Consider the following 27,988-nt stretch of genomic DNA (forward strand, 5'->3'; position numbering starts at 1 on the left):
ATTAAAAACAATGCCCCCCCCCCCCCCCCCCCGGTGCCCGGAACTGCATGTCCCGTGCATCGGGAGATAGGAGTTCTACCCCCCTGCTGCCCCTCTATTCCCTGCTGCCTTGGTTGGCCTTGTTGGAAATCCAGCCCTGACCCATTAGAACCCTATCACAGTAAGTGTGTTATGTAATGTTGTGCTGACTTCTTCATCCGTGTAGCTGACCCACTATATACAGAATGTCCGAGTAAGACTAAAAGATGGCAGAGAGGTCTTCTTTGATAAAAATGGAGATCTCCCAGCGGTGTACGATATCGTCAACTGGCAGAGAAGTGATGACGGACTCATAAAGCATGTTAAGGTTGGAAGCTATGATACTGCATCAACTAATGGAGACATCCTGACAATCAACAGTAGTGAAGTTATGTGGGCATCCTCGGAGGACCAGGTACTATAAGAATAGTGTTATTGCACAACTGTAAGAAAGAGGATACACAAAAACATTTGCAAACTATCTTACCTGACAAACAGGAGTGTCCCTAGGGTTATCGCCACCTGAGGGCAGGGGGGAAGGGTGGTGGCAATTCTAGTAGTGCACATTACTTGCTGCTGTCAGCGTCCTGCCCATCTCACTGACCTCACTGGTTGTCAGAAGCTGGACAGAGTGTCACTGGTTGCTAAAAACTCTAAGGAGCCAAGGATGGTACAAAAATTTAGCACGTTTACTTCCCCCTTGGGCCTCCCCAGGTAAGAACCATCAACAGTAGACCAAGGGGAAGCACCATACTACCAGATGGGTACCCATCGTGTAACAGTCTCAACCATTCCACTGTCCCCAAAGACCTTCTATCCCACTAAGGTAACATGGCAATCGTCTTACCATTTCCTATCAGCCTTAACTAAAACATTACATTTGTAGTGGGAGGATGGGAAAACTACTCTCTTCAGTGGCACTTTCTGGAATCCACAGGATATCCAAACATTTTGATTTAGAGGATAGAGGGTCTGGGGAGCCCTAAAATCCTTCTTACGGTTCCTTTCTATCCCTCTGAGCCCTCTAATAATGTAATACCTCAACCCTCCATATGCCACCCTCCAATATTCTGTCCTGTTCCTTTCCAGGTCCTCCACCCATTCCTCGCCTCTGGATCTAAATTTTATGTTTGATAGGTCCTGAGGGGTCAAACCCAGGGCCGGTGCTGCCACTAGGCAAACTAGGCAGCCGTCTAGGGCGCACTGCTGCCTAGGACGCAACCTTGACCACTCACCCCCCACGGTGCCGCCCCCATTTAAAATTGCAAAAGCCAATAGCATGCTGTCTATTGCACCCGCCCACTGAGCAGAGGAGCAATACTGAGAGACAACTTTCTCTCTCAGGTCTGCTCCTCTCCTCAGTTGCCAGTGTTTCAATAGCCAGTCTGCTATTGGCTATTTCAAATGAAAATAGCCAATAGCAGTCTGGCTATTGTCCCAGCTGCTTACATCCATCTATTGCCTGTGGAAGTTAGCCGGCAGGAGAATGGGGCCTGTGCACGGGGGATCGGGGGCTGCGCTGCTGGAGGGGGGCTGGGAGGAGGGTGCAAGTAGCTGGTCTTGCCTAGGATGCAAAATAGTCTAGCTCCGGCCCTGGTCAAACCACATACTGGCCTCTAATTTCTTTGAGGACTGAGGCGAAAACCCAATGTCTGAGTTTCCAAGCTACAGCATTACAAGGATAGAAAATGCTGCAGGAGCTGAAACAGTGTGAAAAGGAACACACCAAAATTTGAAGATGGATGGGAACAGAGTGAGGTATTATGGTGGAAATTTGGTGGTGGATCTTGATTTTGGAGTCCCTAAGAAACAAAAGATGCCAGAGGGTGATTAGGCCCATTAGAGATTCCATGTATAACTAAAATACCACTTTGAGTGGACTGACCCTCTAAATTGTGTCTTGTGTGGAAGAATCCTTGTATTTATATATCATTTAAAGTTCTATTTCAAATAATCAAACACAATATCTGATTTTTTTGTAAGGTTCCTTTGTCAGTCTGCAGTGAGAGTTGTCCTCCTGGGATGCGGAAGGCTACGATTAGAGGACAACCCGTCTGCTGCTATCAGTGTGTTCCTTGCCCACCTGGAGAGATCTCCAATGAAACTGGTAATAAGATTCTGAAGAATTAGGGGATTTCTAATGTTTTTCTTTGTGGCTTTGTGCAGCTTGGATTTAACTTTACTGGCAAAATTGTTGAAAAGGGACAAAAACGTAAAAAATCTTGCATGTTATTCTTTTTATTTTAGCGCTCGTTATGAGCAAACGATCTTGGCAATTACTCCCAGTGCCCATTACTAGCAGTCAGACCCTACACCAGATTCTCAAGGGTTGGAAGAGAAACAGCTGAGGCATAGCATCAGAACAAGCAACCCTGCCCAGTTCTACTAAAGAGCACCTCCCCTCTATTTTATGGAGATGAAGAGAGAGATGGGGCATTCAGTAGTCTAGTAGAGTAGAACTGCGCAGGACTGACAACACTGCTTGGGATTACAGTGCAGCAGAGACACGTGTGTTGTCAGGCCAAACAGGTGAGGAGCTTAATGGATTTCTAGCAGATCACCAGGTATTTTCAGGAATTGGTGCAGTTTTAAAGAGACACAGCATGAAGAAATGTGCATGTATTGAAAAATACTAGTATCGTTATCGGGGCCGATACCAGGCATTTTCACGAGTACTTGTACTCGTGAAAATGCCCCATTTCTTAAGGACGATACCATCTCTTTAAATCTTTAAACAGCAGCGGCCAGCTTGTGGGGACCTCGGTAGCCTGCTGGGGTCCTTCCTGGAGCAGGCACAGCCATGGGCAGCCCTGGGGGGGCGGAACTACCGACGGTGCAGCCAGGGTGGTTGTCCCAGGGCTCGAAGCTGGGGGTTCCCACCGCCCACTGACAGGGGGGGCCTGGGCCGGGAAATGGATGAAGGTCGGGGGGCCCAGCAGTGGAGATAGTCAGCTGGACAGCTGACGGAGACAGTCTGGACGTGGAGGAGGCCAGGACCTAGCATCACCGGTCTGGACGTGGAGGAGGCCAGGCCCCAGCATCACTGGTGAGGTGAAGTGCCCGCAGAGCCACTGCAGATGCCCACATCGCACGGGTGAGATGGACACGCAGCCTGGGGACATGTATTCTACTTTTGGGGACATATGTTCTGCTAATACATGTCCCCAAAGCAGAATTTCTCTCACCAGGCTGCGTGTCGATCTCACCCGGGAGACGTGGACATCTGCAGTGGCTCTGCGGGCACTTCACCTCACCAGTGATGCTGGGGCCTGGCCTCCTCCACGTCCAGACCGGCGATGCTGGGCTCCACGTCCAGACTGTGTCCGTCGGCCATGTATCCTGCTTTGGGAACATTTATTCTCAGAATACATGTCCCCAAAACAGAATGCCATTCTGCCTTAGAGACATGTGTTCTGCTGTGTGGACATGTATTCAGTTCTGGTGACATCTGTATTTAGCCCTGGTGAGAAACTGCCCTAAAATCATCAGTCTGTGTTGTTTTAGAAAAAATGTCACATGTCCCTTTAAGAAAAAGTATTGGTAAACGGTATCGGGAAGTACATGAGGGGCAGTACTTGTACTTGGTCTTAAAAAAGTTGTATCGGGACATCCCTAATTGAACAGATTTACTTCATATTTTTTTTGTCCAAACATACATTATAATGTGACTGCTGTCCCCTGGAGTGACACAACAAATCTGAATCTTGAGGTAAACAGCAATGTGGTCTCTTTGTTTAACAGCAGAAAATGTGAGATTATGCTCAAGATAAACAGAGTGGTGGAGCTAAGGAAGAAAACTATTTCATGGTTGGATAATTACATCTGTTAGGAAACTTGTGTAGGACTTGGTTTGAGTCTATCATGCAATTAAAGATTTTACTATTATGTTTTATTTAGACTCCTTGGACTGCTACAAATGCCCATTGGACATGTGGCCAAATCAGAGAAGAGACAAGTGCCTTCCAAAGACCTTTGAGTTTCTTTCCTTTGAGGAGCCACTTGGTGCCACGCTCACTGGTTTCTCCATCACCTTGTTTACAATACCTTTGTCCATTTTAGGCCTCTATCTTAAAAAGAAGAATACACCTATTGTGAAAGCCAATAACTACACACTAAGCTGTCTACTTCTGGTGTCTCTTTCTTTCTGCTTCCTGTCATCTTTAATGTTTATTGGTTACCCCCAATCTAAAAAGTGTTTTTTTCGCCAGGCTGCCTTTGGGATGGTTTTTACGCTTTGCATTTCCTGTGTTTTGGCCAAAACTATAATGGTGGTTATTGCATTTGTTGCCACAAAACCAGGAAGTGGTCTATTAAAATGGGCAAAACCTCAGGTGTCCTACTTTATAATCCTTGGTTGCTCCCTCTTGCAGTTCATCTTATGCACTTCATGGATGTCCCTTGCACCTCCTTTCCCAGAACACAACATTCACACCTATCCAGGAATCATCATTGTGGAGTGCAATGAGGGCTCCCCAATTGCTTTCTGGTGTATGGTTGGCTATCTTGGCCTCTTGGCCACCATAAGCTTCATTGTTGCCTTCTTGGCCAGAAGACTTCCTGATAGCTTCAATGAGACCAAGTTCATCACTTTCAGCATGTTGGCCTTCCTCAGTGTCTGGATATCCTTTATCCCAGCCTCTCTCAGTGCTCAGGGGAAATACACCATTGCCATGGAGATTTTTGCTATAATATTCTCTGCTTGGGCTCTCGTCACCTGTATGTTCCTCCCTAAATGTTTCATCATATTATTCCGGCCTGATATGAACACCAAACAGTATCTTCTGGGAAAACAGAGAATATAGAATGCAATGAACACAAGATAAGAAACATAAAATTATATTGATTTTGAAATATGTTAGTGGTAGCCAGTGGGTGGTGGAAGTTGTGAATTGATCCTTACCTACTTTACTAATATCATGGGCAAAAGCAGCAAGTAATGTAGAATCCAACTAAGTAACTTGATGAGGATATGAGGTTGCATGCCAAACTCTAAAAAATGTTTACTTTGGGATTTTTATATTCCCAGATTAATTCATAGAATTGCCTAATTCATAGAACTGTAACATTTCCAAACGTTGTCCCTTATTAAAAAATTACACCACAAAGCTACTAACTCACTCCTTTGTCATCTCTTGCCTCAACTACTGCAACCCCCTTCTCATTGGACTACCTCTAAACAGGTTGTCCCCTCTTCAGTGTATCATGAATGCTGCTGCCAGACTCATCAACCTAACCAACCGCTCAGTGGCCACCACCCCTCTCTGCCAATCCCTCCACTGGCTTCCAAAAGTGCAATGCATAAAATTCAAAATACTAACAACAACATAAAAAAAGCCATCCACAACTCTGCCCCCGAATACATCACCAACCTCATCTCAAGATTTCACCCAAACCATCCTCCCTTCTGCTCCCAAGACCTGCTGCTGTCTAGCTCCCTCATCACCTCCTCCCATGCTCGCCTCCAAGACTTGTCCGGAGCCTCTGCCATCCTCTGCAACTCCCTACCACAATTTATCCAGCTATCTCCTAATCTGTCTCCCCTTAGGTGATCACTGAAAACTCAGGGAAGCCACCTCATCTTAAAAACTGTGCATCTACTCCTTCAATCAGCTCATGCCTCACAGTTATTACCTTCTGTACCACTTGCCCCTCCTTGTAGATTGTAAGCTCTCATGAGCCGGGGCCTTCTAATCCTTTTGTATGGTATTGTATTGTATTGTCTCCCCTTTGGTTGTAAAGCAATAGATAGTGTACAAGGCTACATATTTCACTCATGCTGACCATACATAATAGTGAGAAGCCATCACCAATTGTAACAAACCAGTCAACTTTTAAGCCATGTAGGCTATACTGAAAAAGTGGCAATGAGGACTTCTGATGATAGGAGCTCTGTTTTAGCACATAAAGGTTGTTTCCTGTTCTGTGGATAAAGGGAGCAAACTATTCACATTTGCTGCATACCAGTTTGAAAGAAGATAAGGCCAGTCCCAGCACTTTGCTGAAACATTAGAGTGGGAATGGATCTGTCAATGCCTCTGGATAAAGACAACAGCCGGTCCCTGGCCAGAATTACACTGGCTTAGAGATGGTCATTTAATAAAGGTATACCAAATCACTAAACCATTGGATCTGTTATTGGCTGTTTGTAGAGAACACATGCTTGGTGATCTTTTGGACTTTAGTAAATCACCACAATTTAATGGCTGGCACCTTGTATGATACAAGAGTTGATGCAGAGCGTGGTGTTGTTTAATTCCCTGCAGATATAGGATGACCTGTACTCTATCTGACCAGACACCATCAAGTCCCGATGATCCCCCTGACCATACTATACAGTATATCCCCTGACTAAACTTTCATAAAGAGAGACTCAATTGGCTGGGTTAGATCTGGCCAGTTACTATTGTTTGGCTCCAAGTCCCAGGCATGTCTACTGAGTCCCCTGACTCCCTCCTCCAAAGCCACTCATATCCACATTCGACCATCAAATTCAAATTGCAGTGGCAATATGATGCATTCATCTAGTGTCTGTATAGATTGAACTTTTGACAATTTTTAAGACTTAACTTGTGAGCTGACCTTCTGCTTTCCAGCTCCCTCATCAACTCCTCCCATGCTCGCCTCCAGGACTTCACTAGAGTCTCTCCCATCCTCTGGAACTCTTTACCCCAACCTGTCCGTCTGCCTCCCACTCTGACTGCCTTTAGGCGATCCCTTAAGACTCATCTCTTCAGGGAAGCCTATCCCACCTTAACCCAACCGCTCAACCATCACGTTCTCAGACAATTCATGCCCACACAGCTCCCTCCTCATGTATCACTTGTCGATCCCTCTTAGATTGTAGGCCCTCAGGGGCAGGGCCCTCTTGAATTGTATTGTGTTTGTAATGTTTTCCTTATATTGTAAAGCGCTGCGCAAATCCTGTATAATAATAACTACAAATAAAAGAAAACATATGTAGATTATAATTAGGGCTGGTAATGATTAAAATTTTCGTGTTCGAATAATCAAAACATTTTTAATCGATTAATTTTGATTAATATAACAAATTAATTATCCAATTACATTGGCCTATACACATACAGCACAGCAATGAAGTAATAAAATGAACTAGGATCACACTAATCCAGCACGTTATTTATCTCACATGCCCCACTCAATATGGCCACCGCTTGAGTGGGGCAACTCAGAATAATAACGTGCTGGATTAGTGTGATCCTAGTTCATTTTATTACTTCATTGCTGTGCTGTATGTGTATAGGCCAATGCCTTGGCTGGCGCTCATGCAGAAAGTTTCTTGGGCAAACTCACCGGCCCAAGTGGCTCCGTCGGCTAACGAAGGGGGGAGGAGTCCGGTGACATCACGGACATCGTCCTCCCCCCTTCCCTTCGTTAGCCGCCACGGACATCGACGTCACCAGACTCCTCCCCCCTTCCCTTTGTTAGCCGACTGAGCCACTTGGGGAATGGGGGAGGAGTCCGGTGACGTAGATGTCCGTGGCGTCACCGGATTGCCGACGGGACTCCGGGAGCCGGCGGAGAGGTGAGTGTTTTCATTAGCGATCAAAATAGTTTTAATCGATCAAAAAGTTTAACGATTAATCGAGAAATTAATCTTTAATTTCCACAGCCCTAATTATAATACCTCAGATTTATACCTCAGGCAATAAATACTAACAGGATTATTCACAGAAGGGTTTGGAGAAGGCGGGAGAAGTGAACAATCTAGGACAACATCGCTGATTTGGAAAAATTCTCCAATTCAGATCACTTTCCAGTTCAGCTATGTTGTCCTAGATTGTTCACTTCTCCGGCCTTCTCCAAACTCTTCACCCTTTCTGTGAATGACAGTGTGCATCTCATTCAGCATTAGAGTTTATTGCAATAAATAGGTAGTCGTTGATTGCATTTGCGTTGAATTTATTTTTACCGTTTATTTTCAGGATGTAACAAAAATGAATAATTGTGATAGAAAGTAGAAGTATAGAATATCAGAAATTAGAGTTAAAAGAGTTAGATAAAAGTGAAAATGTAAGATTGCAAGAAGGTGGTGATTTTGTCTGGAATTCACGTCAATAAAGGAGGCAACAGAGGGGGTGAAAGCACCCCAAAGTGGCTGTGAACATCCAATATTCCAAAGTAAGAAGGAGCAGAACCAGAAATTATAACAGAAAAGTCTTTCCACTGGAGTCCTCAACATATACAAGCAGCCTGTATACAAGAACTGTCTCTATTGGAAGAAAACTATATTTACTGATGAAGAAACCATTGAGGGTTCCGAAAGATCGATATTGTATATGATGCCATGTATATCTGGTGCATTGGACCTCGATGTGCGAGTGACGACCTTATCAATTTTTAAAAGATGGACATTTATCTACAATAGCCCGGCATATTCTGTCAGTTTAAACTACTGTAAGCTTTTAGCTCTGTTATTCTACTTCAAACACCTTGGAAGATGCAACATTGTTGGGTAGAGAACGCTAAACCCACTTTCCTATGTACTGAAGTTCAAGGCTTTATGGGGCAGTCAATAAAGTTTATTATTCATTCTACACTGTGCCAAAATATTTGTCTTTCTTTCCATTCTTTTGAAAGTTCTCTTACTTTAAAGTGGATCTAAACATAAAATAATGAAGATTTTAGCGATACACCTCATACAGGATTTAGGGTATCGAGTACTAATGTTTATATTTCGGTACTCGCTGTTTTCGAGTACCGATACCGGTACTTCTGGTAGCATGGAGCTGGCTTCCCATGCAAACAGGAAGCTGGGCAGTGTGTCATTAACCCCTGCCCAGCTTCTTGATTGCTTGGGAAGCCGGCTCCATGCTGTTTGGCCATCTCCATGCTGATTGCCCGGGAAGCAGGCATCCCAGCCAATCAGCATGGAATCAGCTTCCCGGACAAACAGGAAGCCAGGCCGGGAGTCATCACCCATGGCCCAACTTCCCTATTGGCTGGGAAGCCGGCTCCATGCTGTTTGGCTGGCTCCATGCTGATTGGCTGGTAAGTATCAGTATCGGTGCCTCCCTAGAAGATGCCTCCCTAGCACTACTGCCACTGACTACTAGTCTTAAGCCAGGTATACACGTTCCTATTTTTTTCATTCAACCCGCGGACTGAAGGAAAAGAAAAGGACAGATCCCTTCATCAATGCTTACAAGCATTAATGGACGAATCCCCCGCTGCTTGCACTGTTTGATAGCTCCATTGATCTGATCAACTTCATTTTATTCACCAGGGGCCCCCCCCCTGGAAAAGCAACCTCCCCAGTTGAGAGTATGTGGCCTGGTATGATGCAGGAGGGAGGGGGGGGCGCTTGTTTGTATGAAGGGTCCCCCCTAACATATACCAGAGTCTGGTATAATTTGGGGAGGGAACCCCGCATTAATTTTATTTTTTGTTTGTTAACAATCACATTTTTCACCTGTGATGTACTGAATAAAATGACCGAAATGACAAACATGAGCCGAGCGTTCTGCAATTCAGTCCCTGCTGTAGAGGGGTGAACAGCAGGAAAAGAACTGCCAAACACTCAGCCAATCCAGATGTTGCATCGGCGGAGGCAAACTGCTTCTTCCCTCCGATTCGGCTCAATGTGCTGAGGCTGCCCGGCCGAGCTGAAGGGAGGTGAAGTGAGCCGAATGGAGCCGATGCAGCTTAGTGAATAAACCCCTAAATGTCAGTTCCCTTACACAATGAAAATTGACTTTGCAAAGCAACCTTAAGTACATCAACACTAAGGTGTCCTACACATTATTATGAATTAGCATAGCATTTATTGACACTATTTGCTAGAATTATGACACATTAGGTGGGTGGGGCGGGTCATCTGGGTCTTAGCAGTTACAGTAAGGTATATTGACATAAACAAATAGCTGGAGCGCTGCTGGCGTTTTGCTTCCTACATATGGATCCTGAACAGCACCATCCTTTGTGGTTATTATGAGCAGCACCTGGCCATGAATGCTAAACTCCATGTCCATTTGGCTCATTTAGATACATTTGGTAAGATGTGGCTTTGTAACTGTTGCTTTGCTCCTGGTTTGTCTTTGCCCATGAGATATTCCTTAGAGTTCATGCTGGGTTTAAACAATATGATGAAACATTTTGGAAGAAACATACAGATCACCAGGGCCCAGCTTGATGATAAGATGGCAAAGACCTCCATGGCCACTACATATTGGCCACGAGCACTAAGAGCAGCTGGAATGTAAGACACCCAGACACTCAGGAAGGCCAGCATGCTGAAAGTGATGAACTTGGCCTCATTGAAGCTATCAGGGAGTGTGCGAGCCAGAAAGGCTACAATGAAACTGACTGATGACAGCAAGCCAAGATAACCCAACATGGACCAAAAAGCACTTGATGAACCCTCATTGCACTCAGCTATAATGATTTCTGGTTGGGCTTGGGTGTTGTATTCTGAATATGGAGGAGCCAAAGTCAACCACACGACACATAACAATAACTGCATAACAGAGCAAGTAGAAATTATCATGTAGGACACCTTCGGACTTGTCCATCGTCTGAGTCTGCTATTAGGTTTGGTGGCCATGAAGGCAAAGACAACCATGAGGGTTTTGGCCAGAACTGTAGAAATACAGACTGCAAAGACCATACCAAACACTGCCTGCCTCATCAGGCATGTAAGAGTTTGAGGATATCCAATGAAATTTAAGGAGCAGAGAAAACAGAGGGCTATAGACATAAGAAGAATGCAACTTAATGAGTAGTTGTTGGCTTTGATGATGGGAGTATGTCTGTAGTGAAAGAACAGACACAAGATAAAAACTGTCATTAAGGATGAAGAGACACCTGTAGCAGTCAAGGAGCAACCTAATGGCCCATCATAAGAAAGGTACTCAATTGTCTTTGGGATGCATTTGGATCTTTCGGCATTAGGCCACAGGTTCCGGGGACATTTGTAACAGTCATCTGAGTCTGAATGAGAAACACAAACAAAAAGACCAATTCAAGTTTTGTTTTTATGAAAATGTTTAAAACAACTTCTTAAAGTATTTCTAAAGCCATACTTTAATCTTAATGTTAAGGAGGTTCTGAAGAAGGGGGGCATGAGGTGTGAAGGGGGGGCTATGATGTGAAAGGAGGTGGCTATGTGGGGGCTCCTGATGTGACAGGGGCTTCTAATGTGAAAAGGGGATTCTGATGTGAAAAGGGTGCGGACTCCTGATTTAAAACAGGGACTCAAAGGGGCCTGCTTTTTTGTGTTTTGTGGGGGGCCCCCTTTACAATCCATACCAGTTCCCTATCTGCGATACGATCTGGTATGGATTTTGGGGCTTGACTGAGGTGTCTAGAGATTTTGCATTCCTATAAATAGGGATGCACCGATACCGTTTTTTTAGTATTGAGTATGAATACCGATACTTTGCTTTCGGTACTCGTCGATAAGGGTGCTTTTGCTGCCATGGAGCCAGCTTCCCGGACAATCTGATTGCCCGAGAAGCTGGCTCCATGTTGTCTAACCTGCTTGATTGAGCTTGGCCGGTAATCTGGCTTCCCAGCCAATCAGCATCGAGTCAGTAATGACCCCCCTCCCAGCTTCCTGATTTGCCAGTAAGTCAGCTCGATGCTGATTGGCTGGAAAGCCAGCTTCCCTGCCAACCAGCATGGGGCCGCCTGTTCAGCCGGATCGATGCTGATTAGCTGGGAAGCTGGCTTCCAGGCCAATTGGCATGGAGCTGGGTGTTCGGCCTTCTCGATGCTGATTGGCCAGGAAGCCAGCTTCCCAGCCAATCAGAATGGGCATGGCTATCTGGACAATGCGGAAGCCGGGAGGCAGGTCATTACTCGCCACCCAGCTTCCTGATCACACGGCCAGGTGGCTTCATGTTCCTCTATGGCACTGCCGGTCAGAGGAAATCTACCTCTGACTGGAAGTTCTAGTATCAGGGAAGGCATCGGAGCATTTGGGCAAGTATGAGTACTCGCTCAAATACTCGGTATCGGCACCGATACTAGTATCGGTGCATCCCTACCTAGAAAGTATGCATGAAAAAAGGTTGAGAAACATTGCCATGCACTATCTAAAAAAAAATCTTTGGCTCTAGATGTATTTTAAATACTAACCTGTTCTGTTAGAAAATTCTCCATTGGGGCACAGGATACACTCAAAGCAACATACAGGTTCTCCTTGTCTAACAACTCTTCTGAAACCCGGAGAACAACTCTCGCTGCAGATTGATGTTGGGATCTTCAGAAAAAATACAAAGATCGGTAAGATTTCTTAAGAATGAATATATCTTGAAAATTCATGCTAACCTCCATGCCATACCTGTCCTTTTCCTGTAGGCCATGTGATTGCGCTTATGTTAATAGTAAAGATGTCTCCATCGGTGACTGATGTGTCGTAGCTTCCCACCTTGACCTTCTTTATGACACCCTCCGATCCCGGCTGCCAGTTCACTATATCATATACTGCCGGAAGATCCCCATTTTTATCAAAGAAGACCTCTCTTCCATTCTTAAGCTTGACGTGTATGTTTTGAATGTATTGCTTCAACTGTAGTGAAAGAGAATATTAAGAACTGATGACCTTGAAATATTCATTATGTTTCGGTTGTTGCCACCTCTATCCAACTTTGGTATGCCAAGTACAAAACACCAATCAAAACCATGAATCTATCCAGCATGTCCACCATTTGGCTGACAGGTGGGCAGGATAAACAGTGGAGGAGGGGGGAGCAAATTTCCTCAGGTGCATTGAATGTTGCAATTTGTGGTGCACAAGATAGTACTTCCTGTGTACTGTGTATTTCACCACAGGAGCCTGTGTGGTCACTCAGTGATGATGTTAGCGGCCACCATTTTGGTTGATTTTAGATTTAAGTTATGCAGACCATGGGAAAAGTTTAGTTGATGTGGAAAAATTAGTTTTTTAGCAGGAACTGCCCATTTCAAGTCAATTACCTTACCATTACCATCGAGACTAGTTGATAAGCTTCAATTTCTTCTTTTGGAGCCATTTCATGGTGCATTTGCTAGTATGTTTCAGATCATTGAACCAAACTAACTTGCGCTAACGGAAATAGTAAAACTAAATTAAGATGGATTAAAATTTAAAATAGATATTAATATGACCCCGGAGCTAAAATTTCTAAAACCAAAAAGGAAAAAAGCTGCTGAACTCAGGCTAAAAGCCTACAGAATAATGGTGTAATGAAGTGTACAGCGCTAAATGCCCTTCAGGAAATTAGATAACGGTAGGGATCATATGGTGTCACCTCCGTGTCAAGCAATCGTGAAACAGTGTATATATAATAAATATTTGTGTAAAAACTTATAGTACGTTATAAAATGTGTCAGCAGGTGTCATAAAAGGCGTGTCATACATGAACCTTATTAAATAAATAAACAAAAATCTTCAAAGAACATGTGTCATATATGTGAAAAAAATATTATTGTGAAAAAAATATTAAATAAATAAATAAACATGTGTCATATATGTGAGAAATAAATATATCACAATATAAAACAGTCTGTGTTGTTTTCTTTCGAAAATAAGTCGAAGTATGCACTTATAATATAAAAAATGCACCCAAAGTTCTTAAAGCTCTCCGATCTTCAAAACAAAAAAAAGCCCAGAAGGATGGGAAAAAAACAAAAGAAATGTCCAATATTATGAAGTGTGCAACGAAAAAACGATAGGAAAAAAAAAAAAAAAGGCAGGCAGGTCCCCTATAGGGAATGCACTCACCAGATCCCTGATGGTCGAAAGCCTTTATTCTTATCCAATGGAGGCCAAAGATGTATGTCCTCTTCTCCCGTTTGGTGAAAGCCTCAGGCTACAGAACCCGCTTGCTTCTCCGAGGTGAAGGGATTACAGTCTTTCAGATCATTATTGTGTTGAAAGATCAATTTTTGGTTCAGCTTCAACTTTTGGACATATAGAGGGTTATTCACTATGGAGCTGAAGTTGTAATTGATTGGCTGGGTCCTGTTAGAAGATTCTGGCAGGTGCCGGCCAATAGGAAACAGTTGTGCAGAGCTCGAGATCACCGCTAGCTCCGCACAATTGTTGTTTTTTTTCCGGCATCTGTCAGATGCTTCATTATGCGGCGGGAGTTTTCCTATTTTAAAATATTTTTAAAATAATTTTTCAACATTTTTGTCTTTCATTTAACTTTTTTTGTATTCTGTTTGCTACCTCGGAGGTACCGAGCAGAATAGCTGAGCCGAATGCCACTCTGCTGCATTCGGCTATTCACTTACTGCCGTTCAGCCCCTATGAGAATGAGCGAGCTGCCAGAGCTTTGGCTCAGCCGATTCAGATGTCGGATCGGCTGAGTCGAACTCCTCCTGCACTTCGGCTCAGTCGAACATGCAGAGCTGACCGAAGGCAGCCGAAGGCAGCCAATATACGGCTGATTTTAGCCGATGTACAGCTGAAATCAACCATACAAGGCTGAAGTAAATAGCCGAATAGCGTTCGGCTCGCTTCACTTCGGCCCGGTTATTCACTCGGCTGAGTGAATAACCCCCTTAGTTTCTCTCCACACCACTGTGCCCTGCTCTGTGTCTCCTCTGACATAGCACAGCATCTAGCAGTGAGGAGAGAAACTGTCACAGGAGGCCGAGCGGTGCGGGAGAGCGTTGTGAGCGGCCGGCTTATCACAAGAGGCTGAGCTCTCCTCGGCTGTGACAAATCAGGATGGAGAGCGGCGGTGTGGGGGCGGAGACAGATGTCAGCTGTCACAGGAGTCCAGGCCGGCGATTCGGGGGTGGAATCAGCTGTCATCGGAGACTGATACTCATCCTTTTTTCAGCACAATGTGTGGTAAATTACACAATTGCAGAAAAATAAATTCACTGAGCAGCAAATTACTAATTCTCCATGTAGCTTAGCCATCAGGCTGACCATTTTAATAAAAGCTTGTCTTTTGAGTTAAACTAACTAATCTCACCTGCCACGGCTTGAAGTTCCAAATGTCTGTAAAATTTCTGTTATAGAAAGGGTCTCTACTTTCCGGACAAGTGCTCATGTCATGGAGAGCTTTGGCAACAATCTGAACTGAAGTGTAGATGCTAAGAGACCCTCTTAAATTAGACATATCAGTGTAAACATTGTCTACAGTGCTGAGATCCTCAAATCCTGTACATAACTTTGTAGAATTGTTCCGTGGCTGAGAAAGACTCATCTGATCCAAAAATCTGCATCCAAAAGTTTTTTCCCAAAATATCTGATTCAGATTATCGCCTGGACCTTTGACAGGAAGAGGACGGATATGGGTCACAAATTCTTTAAAGCCGGGAATAGCAGAACTGTAGAAGGCAAAGCCAATAGAGCCCACCAATAGTGAAGAATATTTCTCCACCCCTAAAATGGTTGAGGTCGACCAAGCCTCACTGGCCACAAAAATCTTCCCAGGCACATGTTGCCTTAACATTTCATCCACAAGGAGAGCAAAGTAGAGCTCATTCGCAAACACAAGTATGACCTTGGCAGTTGACCCTTTAATGACCCTAGTGATACGAGGTATGTTTCTGTCGTCACTGTTGACAATGATGAACTCTGTGAAGGCCACACAAGCACCAGCTTTGAGGAGCTCCTCCTTGACAACTTGAACACCTTGCTGGCCGTAGTCATTTCCTAAAGCAATCATCCCTACCCAAGTCCATGCAAAATGTAGTATGAGCTGGGCTAGGCCCTGTGACTGGAAAGTGTCACTGGGGACAGTCCTGAAAAAAGACGGAAACTGGGTTCGATCACTCAACAGGGAGCTGGTAGAAAAATGGCTGATCTGTAAAACATTGCAGAGGTAAAGTATATAATGTTAAAATAATTTAAATTCTTAACACAAGGTCATCATTATGCAAAACATTTTGCCTTTAACCACTTAAGTCCAAGGTGCTGTTCTAAAACTGTACTGGGACAGCAGCTATTTGTCCCAGCACAGTCTTAAAGGGTACCTAGAACCATCACTCCTGCAGGTCTTGTACGGGAGTTCTGGCTGGACCTGCTGCATTTCAGTAACAGCCAGCATCCAGCACTAAGCACAGGCTCTAAAACATTCAGCCCTGGGCTTCTGACCTTCCTATACAGCACTCCATAGAAGCACTTGCAGCACATCGATGTAGACACAATGTTCCCGCATTATGATTACATTGGGAGAGTAGTGACATCACAAGTGATGACACGGCACTTCATCTTAGTACTGAGACTGGGACAGCTCTGAACAGCATCTCTTTGCACCAACGGATCACTGCTATAGTGGTCTATTGCTGGCTGATTTCAGCCAGCAGTAGATCACTATTAGAAGTTATCTGTTGCAGCACAGCTGCATGGAGGGTGTGGGTCAGGTCTTCACTGACGAAATCCAAATCCCTCCATGAGGAAAAATGAAAAAATGTAAAAAGAAAAATATAAAAAAGGGTAAAAGATAGAAAAACATATGCTATTCCTTCCTCAAATTAATTACCAGGTCCCAACAATGATGTTGGATTATCCGGATGACATTTGCATTTACTGTGCAAGCGTCAAATGCTCATGAACGGAAAGTCATTTGGATTTTTAGCAATTGCAAACCTGTGAAAAAGTTGTCATCATGCTAATTTGTGTCCTCCACCAGGAGTTAAAAACAGTAAGATTCCATAATGGGGACACGGGCATTTGTAAAAAAAAAAACAGTTTCTAACCCGTTCTAACACTTTTACTATGTTTTATTTTTTTTAAGTATCTATTATTGCACTTTTAAATCACTAAAAATGGAGGCCTGTCTACCTCCAAACTTTAGAAGTTTCCACCCAAACACTAAAAACAACATTATTCATGATGTTCTTCCAACATCCTTCACAAACTCAGAATGTCTTTCTTACCTGTGGGAACCTATAAAGTCCCATTATATGAGCCATAAGAACAGAAGATGAGGACATTGTATGGCCAAGGACAGCTGCCAGATGTGGCTTGTCACGGCAACTATAATTAGGTATAGGCGGAACCTGACCCGATAGCATCCACATTGTTCCTTCCAGCTCTTTCCGTAAAGCAGCACAAGAGTCGAAAGCAATTAATCCGAGAGTGACATTTGGGAGAAGATCCGGGTTTCCATTTATTTCCTCTAATGCAAACCTCATGGCCTGGAAATGCTGGAACATTTCAAGGAAGAACCTAGAGGGTGAAACAACAAAACTGAATATGTGAAATGAGAAGGGAGATGTTGGCTTTCTTTTTTTCTAAAGCTGGAGATCCAAAAATACGTATATAGGGGAGAGGAGGAGATAAGAGGAGCAGAACTGTGGAGAAGATAGAAAAAGGAAGGACAGGAGAAGTGGGAGGGAAAAGATTCAAAGAGAGGATGGGAAAGTAGAAAAATGAGGAGAAGAGACGCAGACAGGAGAGAAGAAGTAGAAGTGAAGAGAAAAGGAGAAGGCAGAAGTTGGAGGGAAGAAATTGAGAGAAGAGGATGGGATAGGAAAGAGTGGAGAGGACAGGAAGTGGAGTCAAAGGAATGAAGTAGATGGAATGGCAGAAGGAGAAAAGGAGAAGAGAGGAGAGGAGAGGAAAGGAAAGTAGAAGGAGAAATGGAGAAGAGAGGAGAGGAAATGAAGGTAGAAGGAGAAGGGAGGAGAGGAAAGGAAGGTAAGGGAATGACAGGAAATAAGGGGAGGAATTGACAAGAGAGTACAGGAGAGGAGAGAAGTTGAGAGGGGAGGGATTAGAGGAGAGGATGGGATGAGAAGTGAGATGGAGATGAGAAGTAAAAGTAGAGAAAAAAGGAGAGGACAGAAGTCTGAGGGTAGAGGATTAGGGAAGAGGATGGGATAGGGAAAGAGTGGCGAGGAGAGAAGAGGACAAGAGGGGTAGATAAAGGAATGAAGTAGATGGTGTGGTAGAAGAAGAAAAGGAGAAGAGAAGAGAGGAAAGGAAAGGAAGGTAAGGAATGACAGCAAAACAAGGGAATGGACAAACGAGTACCGGAGAGGAGAGTAGTGAGAGGAGAGGGAATAGAAGAGAGGATAGGATAGTAGAGGCTTTAAAAGAAGACATGAGAACCCCTAAAGCAGAAGTAGAAGTGGAGAAAAAAGGAGAGGACAGAAATGGGAGGGAAGAGGATGAGAGAAGAGGTGGGAATGCAGGAAAAGTACAGAAGGGAATGAGAAAAGTAAATGGTATAGTAGAAGGAGAGAAGGTGAAGAAAGGAGAGGAAAGAAAGGTATAGGGAGGATAGGAAAATAAGGGGAGAAATGAACAGAAGAGTATAGGATAAAGGAGAAGACAGGGAAGAAATAAACAGAGGGAAAGGAAAACCATGGGGTAATTTAAAGGTTGTACGCAAGTATGTGGCCATAAAGGGTAAGTAGATACAGTTGCAGATGCAGACAAGTCAATGATCTCACTGCCCTGGTCTGAGTAGTGTCCCCCTCCTGCAGTTGAGCTCTGGAATGCCATGCATACACTGACCCTGGCATGAGAAAATAACTGCAATCCCTGGAGGCCACTATTATTCTCTATGAGCAGGATCGGGGCATGCTAAAGAATTTAGAGCCCAACCCCGTATGTAAATCCTGTGAAGCCATGAAGATGCCAAATTGTTTGCAACTGAAATATGGACATACATACATAGTACATCTTATCAAATAAATAGCTACCTCGGTCGACTTTATTGCTGCAGGATGGCACAGAAATACATAAGCTGCCCCATGACGATGTAGACTATTTTTTGCATTTCACATACAATAGGGTCTTACATGGAGCAGATGTCTTCTGAAGGGGCTTCTCTGAACATGAATTTCTTGAACAGTTTATCAATATGGAAAGGCAGCAAAGTCCCAATCAAGATGTCCCCATGGCCTGTGGTTGCGGAGAGTTGGGAAGCGCGCAGTCTACACCCCATGTCACTGCAGTAGGAGACCGGAATGAGGTACGAGAGGAACAGATGCCACAAGCAGCAGTATATATGGCACTCCAGCCTGAACGAAAGAGAACATGTCAGGGCCCTTAATTAAAGGGAACACATGCAGTTTTTATTTTAAACGTATTTTATTTATTTATTTATTTATTATGGTCGGAGATAGAAAATAAAACAAATAATACAAACATTTTCTTTTTTATTCAGCTAAGTATGAAATATTGCATCTTAAAGTGGAAAAAAAAGTCATACTTTGAAAAAAGGGCTCCCAGGAGCTATTAGCTGTAATGTGCTAGTATGTGCTAGCTATACATTATTGGCTTATTTTATTTTTATATATTTTTTACTGTATTCCATGTGATTTATGTGTATTTATTGTATCTTTCAAGATCTTTTGCGCTTGTTTAAATATTTATTCTTATATCCATTAAAAGCATCTAATCATCTTGGAAATGATGGGAGGGGCTTGTATGTATTGCATCTGTTTTTATTGTTTTTATGGGTTAGAGTTGTGTTTTGTAGCTGATATTTCCCCAACCAGGATATGTGTTTTTGCATACTAAAAATATATATATATATTTTTATTTTTTTTACGTCTGGTACTTTTCACATTGTGCTGTTGGCTACTAAATAAATACAAATGTTTCATATAATTTTATCTTCTGAATTTCTACTGATGGGAAAAATAAATATGTGACCAATAACTAAATAGAGAAAAGCCACCTCTTTGCCACTGCCACCTACAGGCACAAGCAGGGCCGTTCCTTTAATGCAGCAGCCTGAGGCTCAGGTGACATTCCTTTGGGTCAAATGGTGCAGGCACACTGAACTATGTGTGCATTGTGACTGCCACCCCCTTTCCAGCCAAAGCATCCAAGGTTGTGTAGCGGCCAAACACATCTCCTGGCCCAGCTCTTAGCAGCCTGGGATGCTTTTGCCGGCATCCCATCAAGCTCCTGATAACCAGTGACCTCACTGGTTGTCAGGAGCTTGGCGGGACGTTGGCCAGAGTGTCCCAGGTTGCTAAGAGCTAGGCTGGGAGATGCAAAGCCTTTACACATCTCCCCTCCCGGCTGTTAGCGGCATCCAGCACCCCCACGCCCCCACCCCGCTGCATGCCTCAAGTGGAAGAAAGACTAGGGACACTCCTGGGCACAAGCCCGCTGTTCCCTTCACTTCCTGTCCTGGAGAGGCAACATTAATTGAGAAGATATCCCCCTAAAGTGAATAGACTTCCCATCTTAGAACGCTGTCCCAATAACAGGTATCCCCATTGGAAAATTCAAGTAGTAAAGTATATCACCAGCACACCAAAGTAAAATCTTCAATGAGAAGATGTCTGTACATCAATAAAATCTTGACGAGATGTGTGTACATCAATAAAATCTTGACGAGATGTCTGTACAATAAAGTCTTGACGAGATGTCTGTACAATAAAGTCTTGACGAGATGTGTGTACATCAATAAAATGAGCACACGTTGAAGATCTACTTTGGTGTGCTGGTGATATACTTTACTACTTGGATTTAAAGTGGTGTCATCCACTATCACTGCAGCACCCACTTTAAAAGGGACATACCAGTAAGGAGTGCCGTGGGAACCTCTTTGAAACCCATTGGAAAATTGTCCCTCACCTCTTGCTCTGGAGAGAACTCTAAAATCTTCTGTCTCTGTGACATTGCTTACTAGAACAAACTAAAAAGAGGAGTACATTTCCCCAGCAAGGACACAGCAGCTATAAAACTTGACAAAGGTCCTAACCTGTCACCACTCTATCCAAAACTAAAGAACAAAATGACCTTTACATACACTTTAGCACACACGGCTGAATCAGTGAGTGGAGTATCAGTATTAATTTTAACATCGACAACATGTCCCACTTTCACCTTTCAAATACCAGCTAACAGGTGACCCTACACTGGGGCACATGCAAGATTTGTGGCAGTGAAGCTGAACCAATGTAGGTTCACTGCAAGCGAAAGTCTCCGGACTAGTTCATGTCCACACCAGACCAAGCATCAGAGTTCTATCTACATTGTAGTCCAACAACTGAGTGGTTAAGGTGCTAGCCTTTTAATCCAAAGGGGTTTCCATGAGCACGTTCAAATCCTGTTTGCAGTGCTTTGCTAATATATAGAGCTCCAGTCTGTGCTCTTTGTCACTAATAAATTTGTGAACTTACACACTCTAAGGTGATTTGTCACTAATAAATTTGTGAACTTACACACTCTAAGGTGATTTGTCACTAATAAATTTGTGAACTTACACACTCTAAGGTGATTTGTCACTAATAAATTTGTGAACTTACACACTCTAAGGTGAAGGTGAAAGGAGAGACTGTTGTCTCTCCTTTTCAAAATATGGCCTAATAAAAAGTGTATAAATACTGTGCATGGAGTCAGTACAATACTGTATGTTCCTGCCTTTTCTCACTCAATGACATGCACACTAATGTTGGATTTTGTTGAGTCCCTTCAACATTTTTCTTAATTTCCCCCATTTCCACCTAGCCACAGCATAGGTTACCTCATTTTTCCTTATAGCCTTCTGTGATCAGTATGTCTCTGTACATAAATCAGCCTTTATATAAAAGAAAGATAATTGTATCTGTTGATTGCAATTCCCTAATTAGCCTGTCATTATTTTTTTCCTGCAGGAAAACAGCAATTTATAATAACAGTTTTGTGGATCTGAATGCTTTCCAAGAAGAGACGTCCCCAGGAGGATATACTCAACAAAAAATAAAGCTGAGTCCTTTACAATGACATAAATGTCAAAGGACAACTATTGAAAAACCTGTTCTGTTCTTATATTGTTTGGTTGATATTAATGTGTTGTTTTTCCATGTACGGAGAGTTAATTTATAATTCTTTTTTATTATTTTACATGCAGAGCCGGACTTCCAATTAGGAAGCCAGTTCTAAATGCTGCAAGGAACATTAGTCATGTAATAATGATCCCACCAGGTGGTCAGCAGGAAATAACAGTGGGTTCAAGCTGCAGGACAGAGAGGTGAGTCTGTGGAGGACATAGCCAGAGACACCAACAACATTGGGCAATTTTATTTATTTTATTGCTAAAGGTGAAGTTGGGCTTTCATACCTGTATAGGCATGTGCAGGGGCATAACTAGAAATCACAGGCAAAATTTTGTATGGGGCCCCGTGATTTATAGTTATACCCCTTGCAGAGCCCACTCGAGATCCCACCTGAGGGTGAACTTGCAGAGCCCACCATAGATTCTCTATGGTGGGCTCTGCAGGGTCACCCTCAGGTGGGCTGGTCGCACTCCTTACCTGTCCACAGTCGCTGATGGGCCCCGCCCCCTCCATCGCCGGGCACGCCTCCTTCTTCGTCACCGGGCCCCGCCTCCTCCCCTGCTGCCGACCACAGGCCCCCGCCTCCTCCTCCACTGCCGCTGCTGGCTCTCATTGACTCTGGAGAGGAACGTGCTGCTGCATAGATTACTGTCAGTGGTCTGAACAGCGGCGTGTTCGTCTTCAGCCGCCAGTGAAAGCCACCAGCAGAGGATCCCATAGCGACCCAGGCGGCCCGCACGGCATCTGGAGGGGCCCCACTGTGCACCGGGCCCCATAGAGGCCGCCTGGGTCACTATGGTGATTGTTACGCCACTGGGCCTATGCCTGTAGGTACCCAACAGTAAGTTGGGTAAGTAATCGAGTAATGTCATATAAAGCCATTTATTCCTTGTTGCAATATTCTAAGCCAAGTAACTAGCAGTAAAATGTTCTGTGCAGAAGAGCTGATACTAGAAGAGGGGTGATGCTGTGGCCGTGCAAATTACACTTCTCTCTTACTATTTAGACCAACTTGGCCAGCAAAAGTGGAAATTGGGGCAAATTGTAACACCGTTGGGTGAGGAGGGGGAGACAACTTGAGCTAAAGCGAGAAAGTGCTAGAATGAATTATTTTATAGTACCTGCAGCTACAGAGGTCAGTGAGGACTTGTTTTAAAGCTCATTGACTGCTTGTTAACACTATGGGGGTTATATACAAAGTTGCCAAAGGCAGTCGAGTGAATAACCCAGCCGAAGTGAAGTGAGCTGAGCAACGTTTGGCTATTCACTACGGTTCAGTACGGCTGATTTCAGTCATACATCGGCTGCCTTTGGCTGCACTTCGGTCAGCCGAACATGCTCTGCATGTTTGGCTGAGCCGAAGTGCAGAAAGACTTTGACTCAGCTGATCCAACATCTGGGTCAGCTGAGCCGAACCTCCGGCAGCTCACTCGCTGACGTTCGCCCCTATTCACATAGGGGACGAACAGCAGTGAGTGAATAGCCGAATGTCGCCGAGCGGCATTCGGCTCAGCTATTCTGCTCAGTACGTCCGTGGTACCGAGCAGAATAGAAAATAGTGAAAAAAAAGTAGGAAAAAAAGGTTAAAATGTTTTTTTATGTAAATAAATACTAAAATACCGTATATACTCGAGTATAAGCCGAGATTTTCAGCCCATTTTTTTGGCTGAAAAGTGCCCCCCTCGGCTTATACTCGAGTCAGCGCCAGGTGTCTTCTTACTTACCTCGCCGAGCGTCGCGTCACTGCTGCTCCGGTGTGCGGCGCTCCGAGCGGGGTCATCTGGCAGTCTCCGGGTCAAAATATAGATTTTTTTTTAAAGAAAAGAAAAACAATTGGGAGGAGCTAGCATTGACAGGTAGCCCCGCCCAACTGTTTCCTATTGGCCGACACCTGCTGGAGTGTTCTAGCAGGTCCCGGCCAATGAATGACAATAAATGAATAATGAATAACAACTGACGTCATGGCCGCCTCCGCCCAGTTGTCATTTGGGGACGCTGATCTGTCATTACAACTGGGCGGAGACAGCCGTGAGATCACCCAGCTTCACCCAGCTGTCCTTTGTGGGGCGCTTCAGTTGTCACTTCGGCTGTCACTTCGGCTCAGTCAAGCCAAAGCATATGCCTTTTTTCTTTGCTGAGCCGCTCGGCCACCTTTGGCTGCTGTACGGGCTATTGTGATTAGCCCGTAAAACAGCCCTTCGGTTTAACTGAACCGAAGGGCTCTGGCGGCTGAAGAGAGCAGAAGGATCAGCCGAAGCTACAGCTGGATCCTTCGGCTCCTCTGTGAATAACCCCCTATGTAAATGTACAGCCCAGACACGAATCTACTTTTCTGTTAAAAACTAACTACTTCCTGGCATGGAGGAGAATGTGACTTTGTCTCTTGCCTCCCACAATGCATCATGAAGTCCATTCAAACTAACAACTGGTAATAAGGGTGAAGTCTTGGGAAGCACTGACCCATACCTCTGAAAGAGATTTAAGGAAGGGTACCAGTAGGCTTGAGGGGCAATGAAGGAGCAATCAAAGGATTCGTGCAAGCAACGGGGGATTCTATACAATTACATTTGCCGATGTTTGTTAATGTTAATTCAACATGAAAATCTAAGTTTAGTAAAATTAACCCGTCACATCATGCTAACTTTTCTAGCAAACATTAAATTATGGTTCAGCCTTTGTTTTTTCCCATTAGATAGTCTCTAGAGTTCATGCTTGGTCGAAATAACACTATGAAGCTTTTAGGGAGAAACATGCAGATCACCAAAGCCCAGCTGGATGATTGGATGGTGAAGACCTCCATGGCAACAGCGTACTTTCCTCTGGCACTCAGGTAGGCCGGGATGAAGGATATCCAGACTAGACATGTGCGATTCGTTTCGTTCTGAATCGAAATTCGGACGAATTTTCGGAAATTCGGACATTCGGATGTATCCGAATTCTGAATTACAGACATAACGAATGCAAACGAATCCGAATTTCCATTTCCGAAATTCGGTAACGTTCGTACGAACGTTCGTTTCGTTTTCTGTTCTTATTCGTTTCTTATTCGTTTCTTATTCGTTTCGTTCGTTGGAGCAAAGTGACATTAGAGAAGGAGAAAAATATTTTTTCCCCCTCAAATGTCACTTTTGCGGCAAACGAACGAAACGAATACGAAACGAATAAGAACAGAAAACGAAACGAACGTTCGTACGAACGCTACCGAATTTCGTCCGAATCCGAATTCCGAATCCGAATTGACTTTCACACCCGAATCCTGAAAAACGAAATAACACAAATCCGAATTTAAAACGAAACGAAACTAAACGAATTTTTTGGCAGTGCACATGTCTAATCCAGACACTGAGGAAGGCCAACATGCTGAATGTGATGAACTTGGCCTCATTAAAGCTGTCAGGGAGCCTCCTGGCCAAGAAGGCAACTACAAAACTTACAGTGGCCAGAAGGCCAAGGTAACCCAGCATGCACCAAAAAGCTGTAGGGGAACCCTCGTTACATTCAATGATAATAATCCCAGGTCGAGTCTGAACATTTTTCTCAGGGAATGGGGGGGCAAAAATCATCCAGAGGACACATAAGACAAACGGAAATAACATACACATGGTAATGATCATGTAGGACACTTTTGGACTGCTTAGTTTCTTAAGCTGATTGCATGGTTTTGTTGCCATGAAGGCAAAAACCACCATGACAGTCTTCACCAGGATACAAGAGACACAGAAGGCAAAGAACATTCCGAAAACAGTCTGCTGTAGAAGGCATTTGTCAGGCTGGGGGTATCCAATGAAACCTTAAGAAGAAAGGAAGCAAAGGCAAAGAGATACGAGAAGAAGGCAACTCAGAGAAAAATTATTGGCTACAGTGTTTCTGTAATTAAAGAAAAGTCCTAAGGTACAAGGTGGAATGCTGGAGGAGAAAACACTGTTGGCAGCCAGAAAACTCCCAAAGGCTCCTCGTAGGAAAGGATTTCTATCTCTTTGGCTAGACACTTGACCTTCTGGAGATTGGGCCACTGGTCCCATGGACACTTGATGCAGTCATGAGAGTCTGCAAATAAAAGAGACACAAAATGATACCTCAAATTAAAAATGCCAATCCCATGACTGCACCTATAAAAAACTGTGACCACATTTACTGATCTTGTAATTAAAGTAGAACTCCAGAATTTAACCACCCGCTTTCCGGAAGCCCCTCCCTTACCTATGATTTTGTTTCTGTTTTTTTTAAATAATATACACTTGACATTATGGCAGCTTCCTCTTCTTCTTCTAGTGGCGGTAGGGGATGGGCATTCTTCCATGACTATGACATGTGAATGCCGCTCAGATCCTCAGTATAGGGAACCCAGCCCATGTGATGTTGTACCCACTAGGGAAGGGGATGTGTACACAACAAGCTGGACTCACAGGAGATGGGCAGAATGGCATGACTGGAGTTCTGGAGAACCACCAGCGCTGGACCGAGGAGGAAACGGGTAACAGCACTCGAGTGTGGAGAGCCTACACAGAATTGGGAATTTCTTTTGATTCAGAAGGCAGGAATTCAAAGAAAAAAATTAGCTTGAGTTCCACTTTAAAGCCTAACTGCAGCCAATTTTCTTTTTTTCATTTTCTGTAAAGTTGAAAAGATTGGAGAAGATCCAATTATGTCACAGCCTCTTCATCTTCTCCTCTGACAGCGGCAGCTGGCGTCCTTACTGTGGCACTAAACAGCATTCATGTGATGACACATGAGTTCCATTCAGTGCTGTAATCTTCTACGCTCCCCCCCCCCCCCCAAGGGGGGGGGCTATGACAGCCTGGGCTCGGAGTAACTGGGTAGATTCAAAGGTTCAAGGTACCACTGTAGTTACATCTTTACATTTATTTTATTTAACTTTATTTTTTTTTAAACTATTTACTATTTTTCTACGTACCTTCATTGCTATCACTTACAAACCCACTATATGATATGATAATATAGGATATTATTGGTGACAGGTTTCCTTTAAAGGGACATTAGGGGTCTATCATACCACTAATGTCACCTTTGGACTTCAAAGAAGCTATTCAAGTACAGATTCTGCTTCTCTAGTCGGGAAATGACAGCTGAAAAGCTGGAAGTGATGCAATGAGTGTCGCTTCCGGCTTCATTAAACGGGGAGGAGATCAGTGAATGACTTGTAGCGTCACCCTCTTTCTCGATCAATGATACCCAATGCAGGACAGCTTTTTCTCCATTCAGAGCGGCTTGTAACAGGTTACACAGAAGGGAATGTCTCCCCGCTGTGTTACCTGTCATGGACGGAGCGCTGCCTGTTAATTACAGGCAGTGCTTCATCTGACTTTTGACAGCTAAGTTAGGTTACAGAGCAGCGGGCTTCCCCCATTGCTTGTGTAACCTAACACAGTGAGGCAAGAGCTGCAACAGCCTCTACTCTATGTTCGAAGCTTGAGCTCTGTGGATTATTTAATCAATGGCAAAGCGCCATTGGTCCAAGATGTCCAATCATAAAAAGCAAAAAAAAGCACTGAGGATATCTATCTCGATGCCTCAGCAGTGACAAGCAAGTGAGGGACAGGGAGGCTCCTCCGGGCTCCTCCCTTCCTCTTTCCTCCCTCCTTCACACTAGCTTGGTGGGGACGGGGCTTTGTCGGGCTGGAGGCGAGGCTTCAGTGGGCTGGGGGCATGACTTTGGTGGGCTTGGTGGGCTGGATAGAACTAATGGATCTCCCTGTGTTTCCTCTATAAGAAACCTCTATGATGGATCCACAGCACACCAGCACACCTTGAGATGGTTTAACACAGTTTACTTGAAATGTTGAAGTGAATAACAGCAATAATGTAGACACAAATACACTTTCTATCATTAAACACTTTAAATATATAGTAGATTCAATTAGAAGGGTGACTATAGATCAGCAATGGCTGTGCTGACAACAGTTCCCCCCCACACAGGATAAAAGTTAGAGTAAAACCCTGTCTCAGTCCCAATGTACCTGGGTGCCTAACCAACTGGCCAGTGGTTTAATCTTCGGCTAGCCAACGTTGTGGCCAAATGTATTCGGTAACAGACTCAGTGTTTGGTGTTCTCAGTAAGCATAGGCCAGAGGCCTCTCACCCATCCCGGAGAGAGGTGTTCATCTGGAGTGTTCAGCACTGTCAGCACATATCCTCGAGAGGGGAAATAGTTTACCCAGGAGAACAGTGAGTATGATCTGAAGTCAGCACTGGATCCAGTCTTCCAACACGGCATCCGCGATCCACGATCACCGCACTGCAGTCGGCTCACTCGATC

The 27,988-nt window shown here is 44.1% G+C and overlaps 2 protein-coding genes across 2 annotated transcripts in view; one reads left to right on the forward strand and one right to left on the reverse strand.

Annotated features, from left to right (window-relative positions):
- The window catches only part of LOC108790670 (extracellular calcium-sensing receptor-like), a 13,279-nt gene extending 8,459 nt beyond the window's left edge, over positions 1-4,820 (forward strand). Inside the window, exons 5-7 of the mRNA XM_018560983.1 lie at positions 206-433; positions 2,002-2,125; positions 3,916-4,820. Of these exons, the coding sequence (XP_018416485.1) occupies positions 206-433; positions 2,002-2,125; positions 3,916-4,820 (1,257 nt within the window). The remainder of the gene's footprint in view (positions 1-205; positions 434-2,001; positions 2,126-3,915) is intronic.
- Positions 4,821-10,012: 5,192 nt separating this feature from the next.
- LOC108790671 (extracellular calcium-sensing receptor-like) lies at positions 10,013-27,946 on the reverse strand. Its single transcript, XM_018560984.1, has 10 exons — positions 27,812-27,946; positions 26,081-26,210; positions 25,607-25,758; positions 25,413-25,501; positions 18,733-18,954; positions 16,861-17,152; positions 14,949-15,785; positions 12,320-12,547; positions 12,115-12,238; positions 10,013-10,965 (listed from the first exon to the last, which is right to left on the reverse strand). The coding sequence occupies exons 1-10, from the start codon at positions 27,944-27,946 to the stop codon at positions 10,013-10,015; spliced, it is 3,162 nt and encodes a 1,053-aa protein (XP_018416486.1).
- Between the last annotated feature and the right edge of the window lie 42 nt (positions 27,947-27,988).

Source organism: Nanorana parkeri, unplaced genomic scaffold (genome assembly GCF_000935625.1).
Source record: "Nanorana parkeri isolate BGI_ZX_2015 unplaced genomic scaffold, ASM93562v1 scaffold491, whole genome shotgun sequence".
NCBI lineage: Eukaryota > Metazoa > Chordata > Amphibia > Anura > Dicroglossidae > Nanorana > Nanorana parkeri.

What these genes read in the sequence shown, in the direction of transcription:
- LOC108790671 (XM_018560984.1), bottom strand. Translation starts at nt 27,946, where the DNA reads ATGCCGTGTTGGAAGACTGGATCCAGTGCTGACTTCAGATCATACTCA. An exon ending in AACACCTCTCTCCGGGATGG is followed by an intron (nt 26,211 to 27,811) that starts GTGAGAGGCCTC and finishes AATTCTGTGTAG; the next exon opens with GCTCTCCACACTCGAGTGCT. An exon ending in GGAACTTCAAGCCGTGGCAG is followed by an intron (nt 12,548 to 14,948) that starts GTGAGATTAGTT and finishes CTTTCACTACAG; the next exon opens with TTGAAGCAATACATTCAAAA.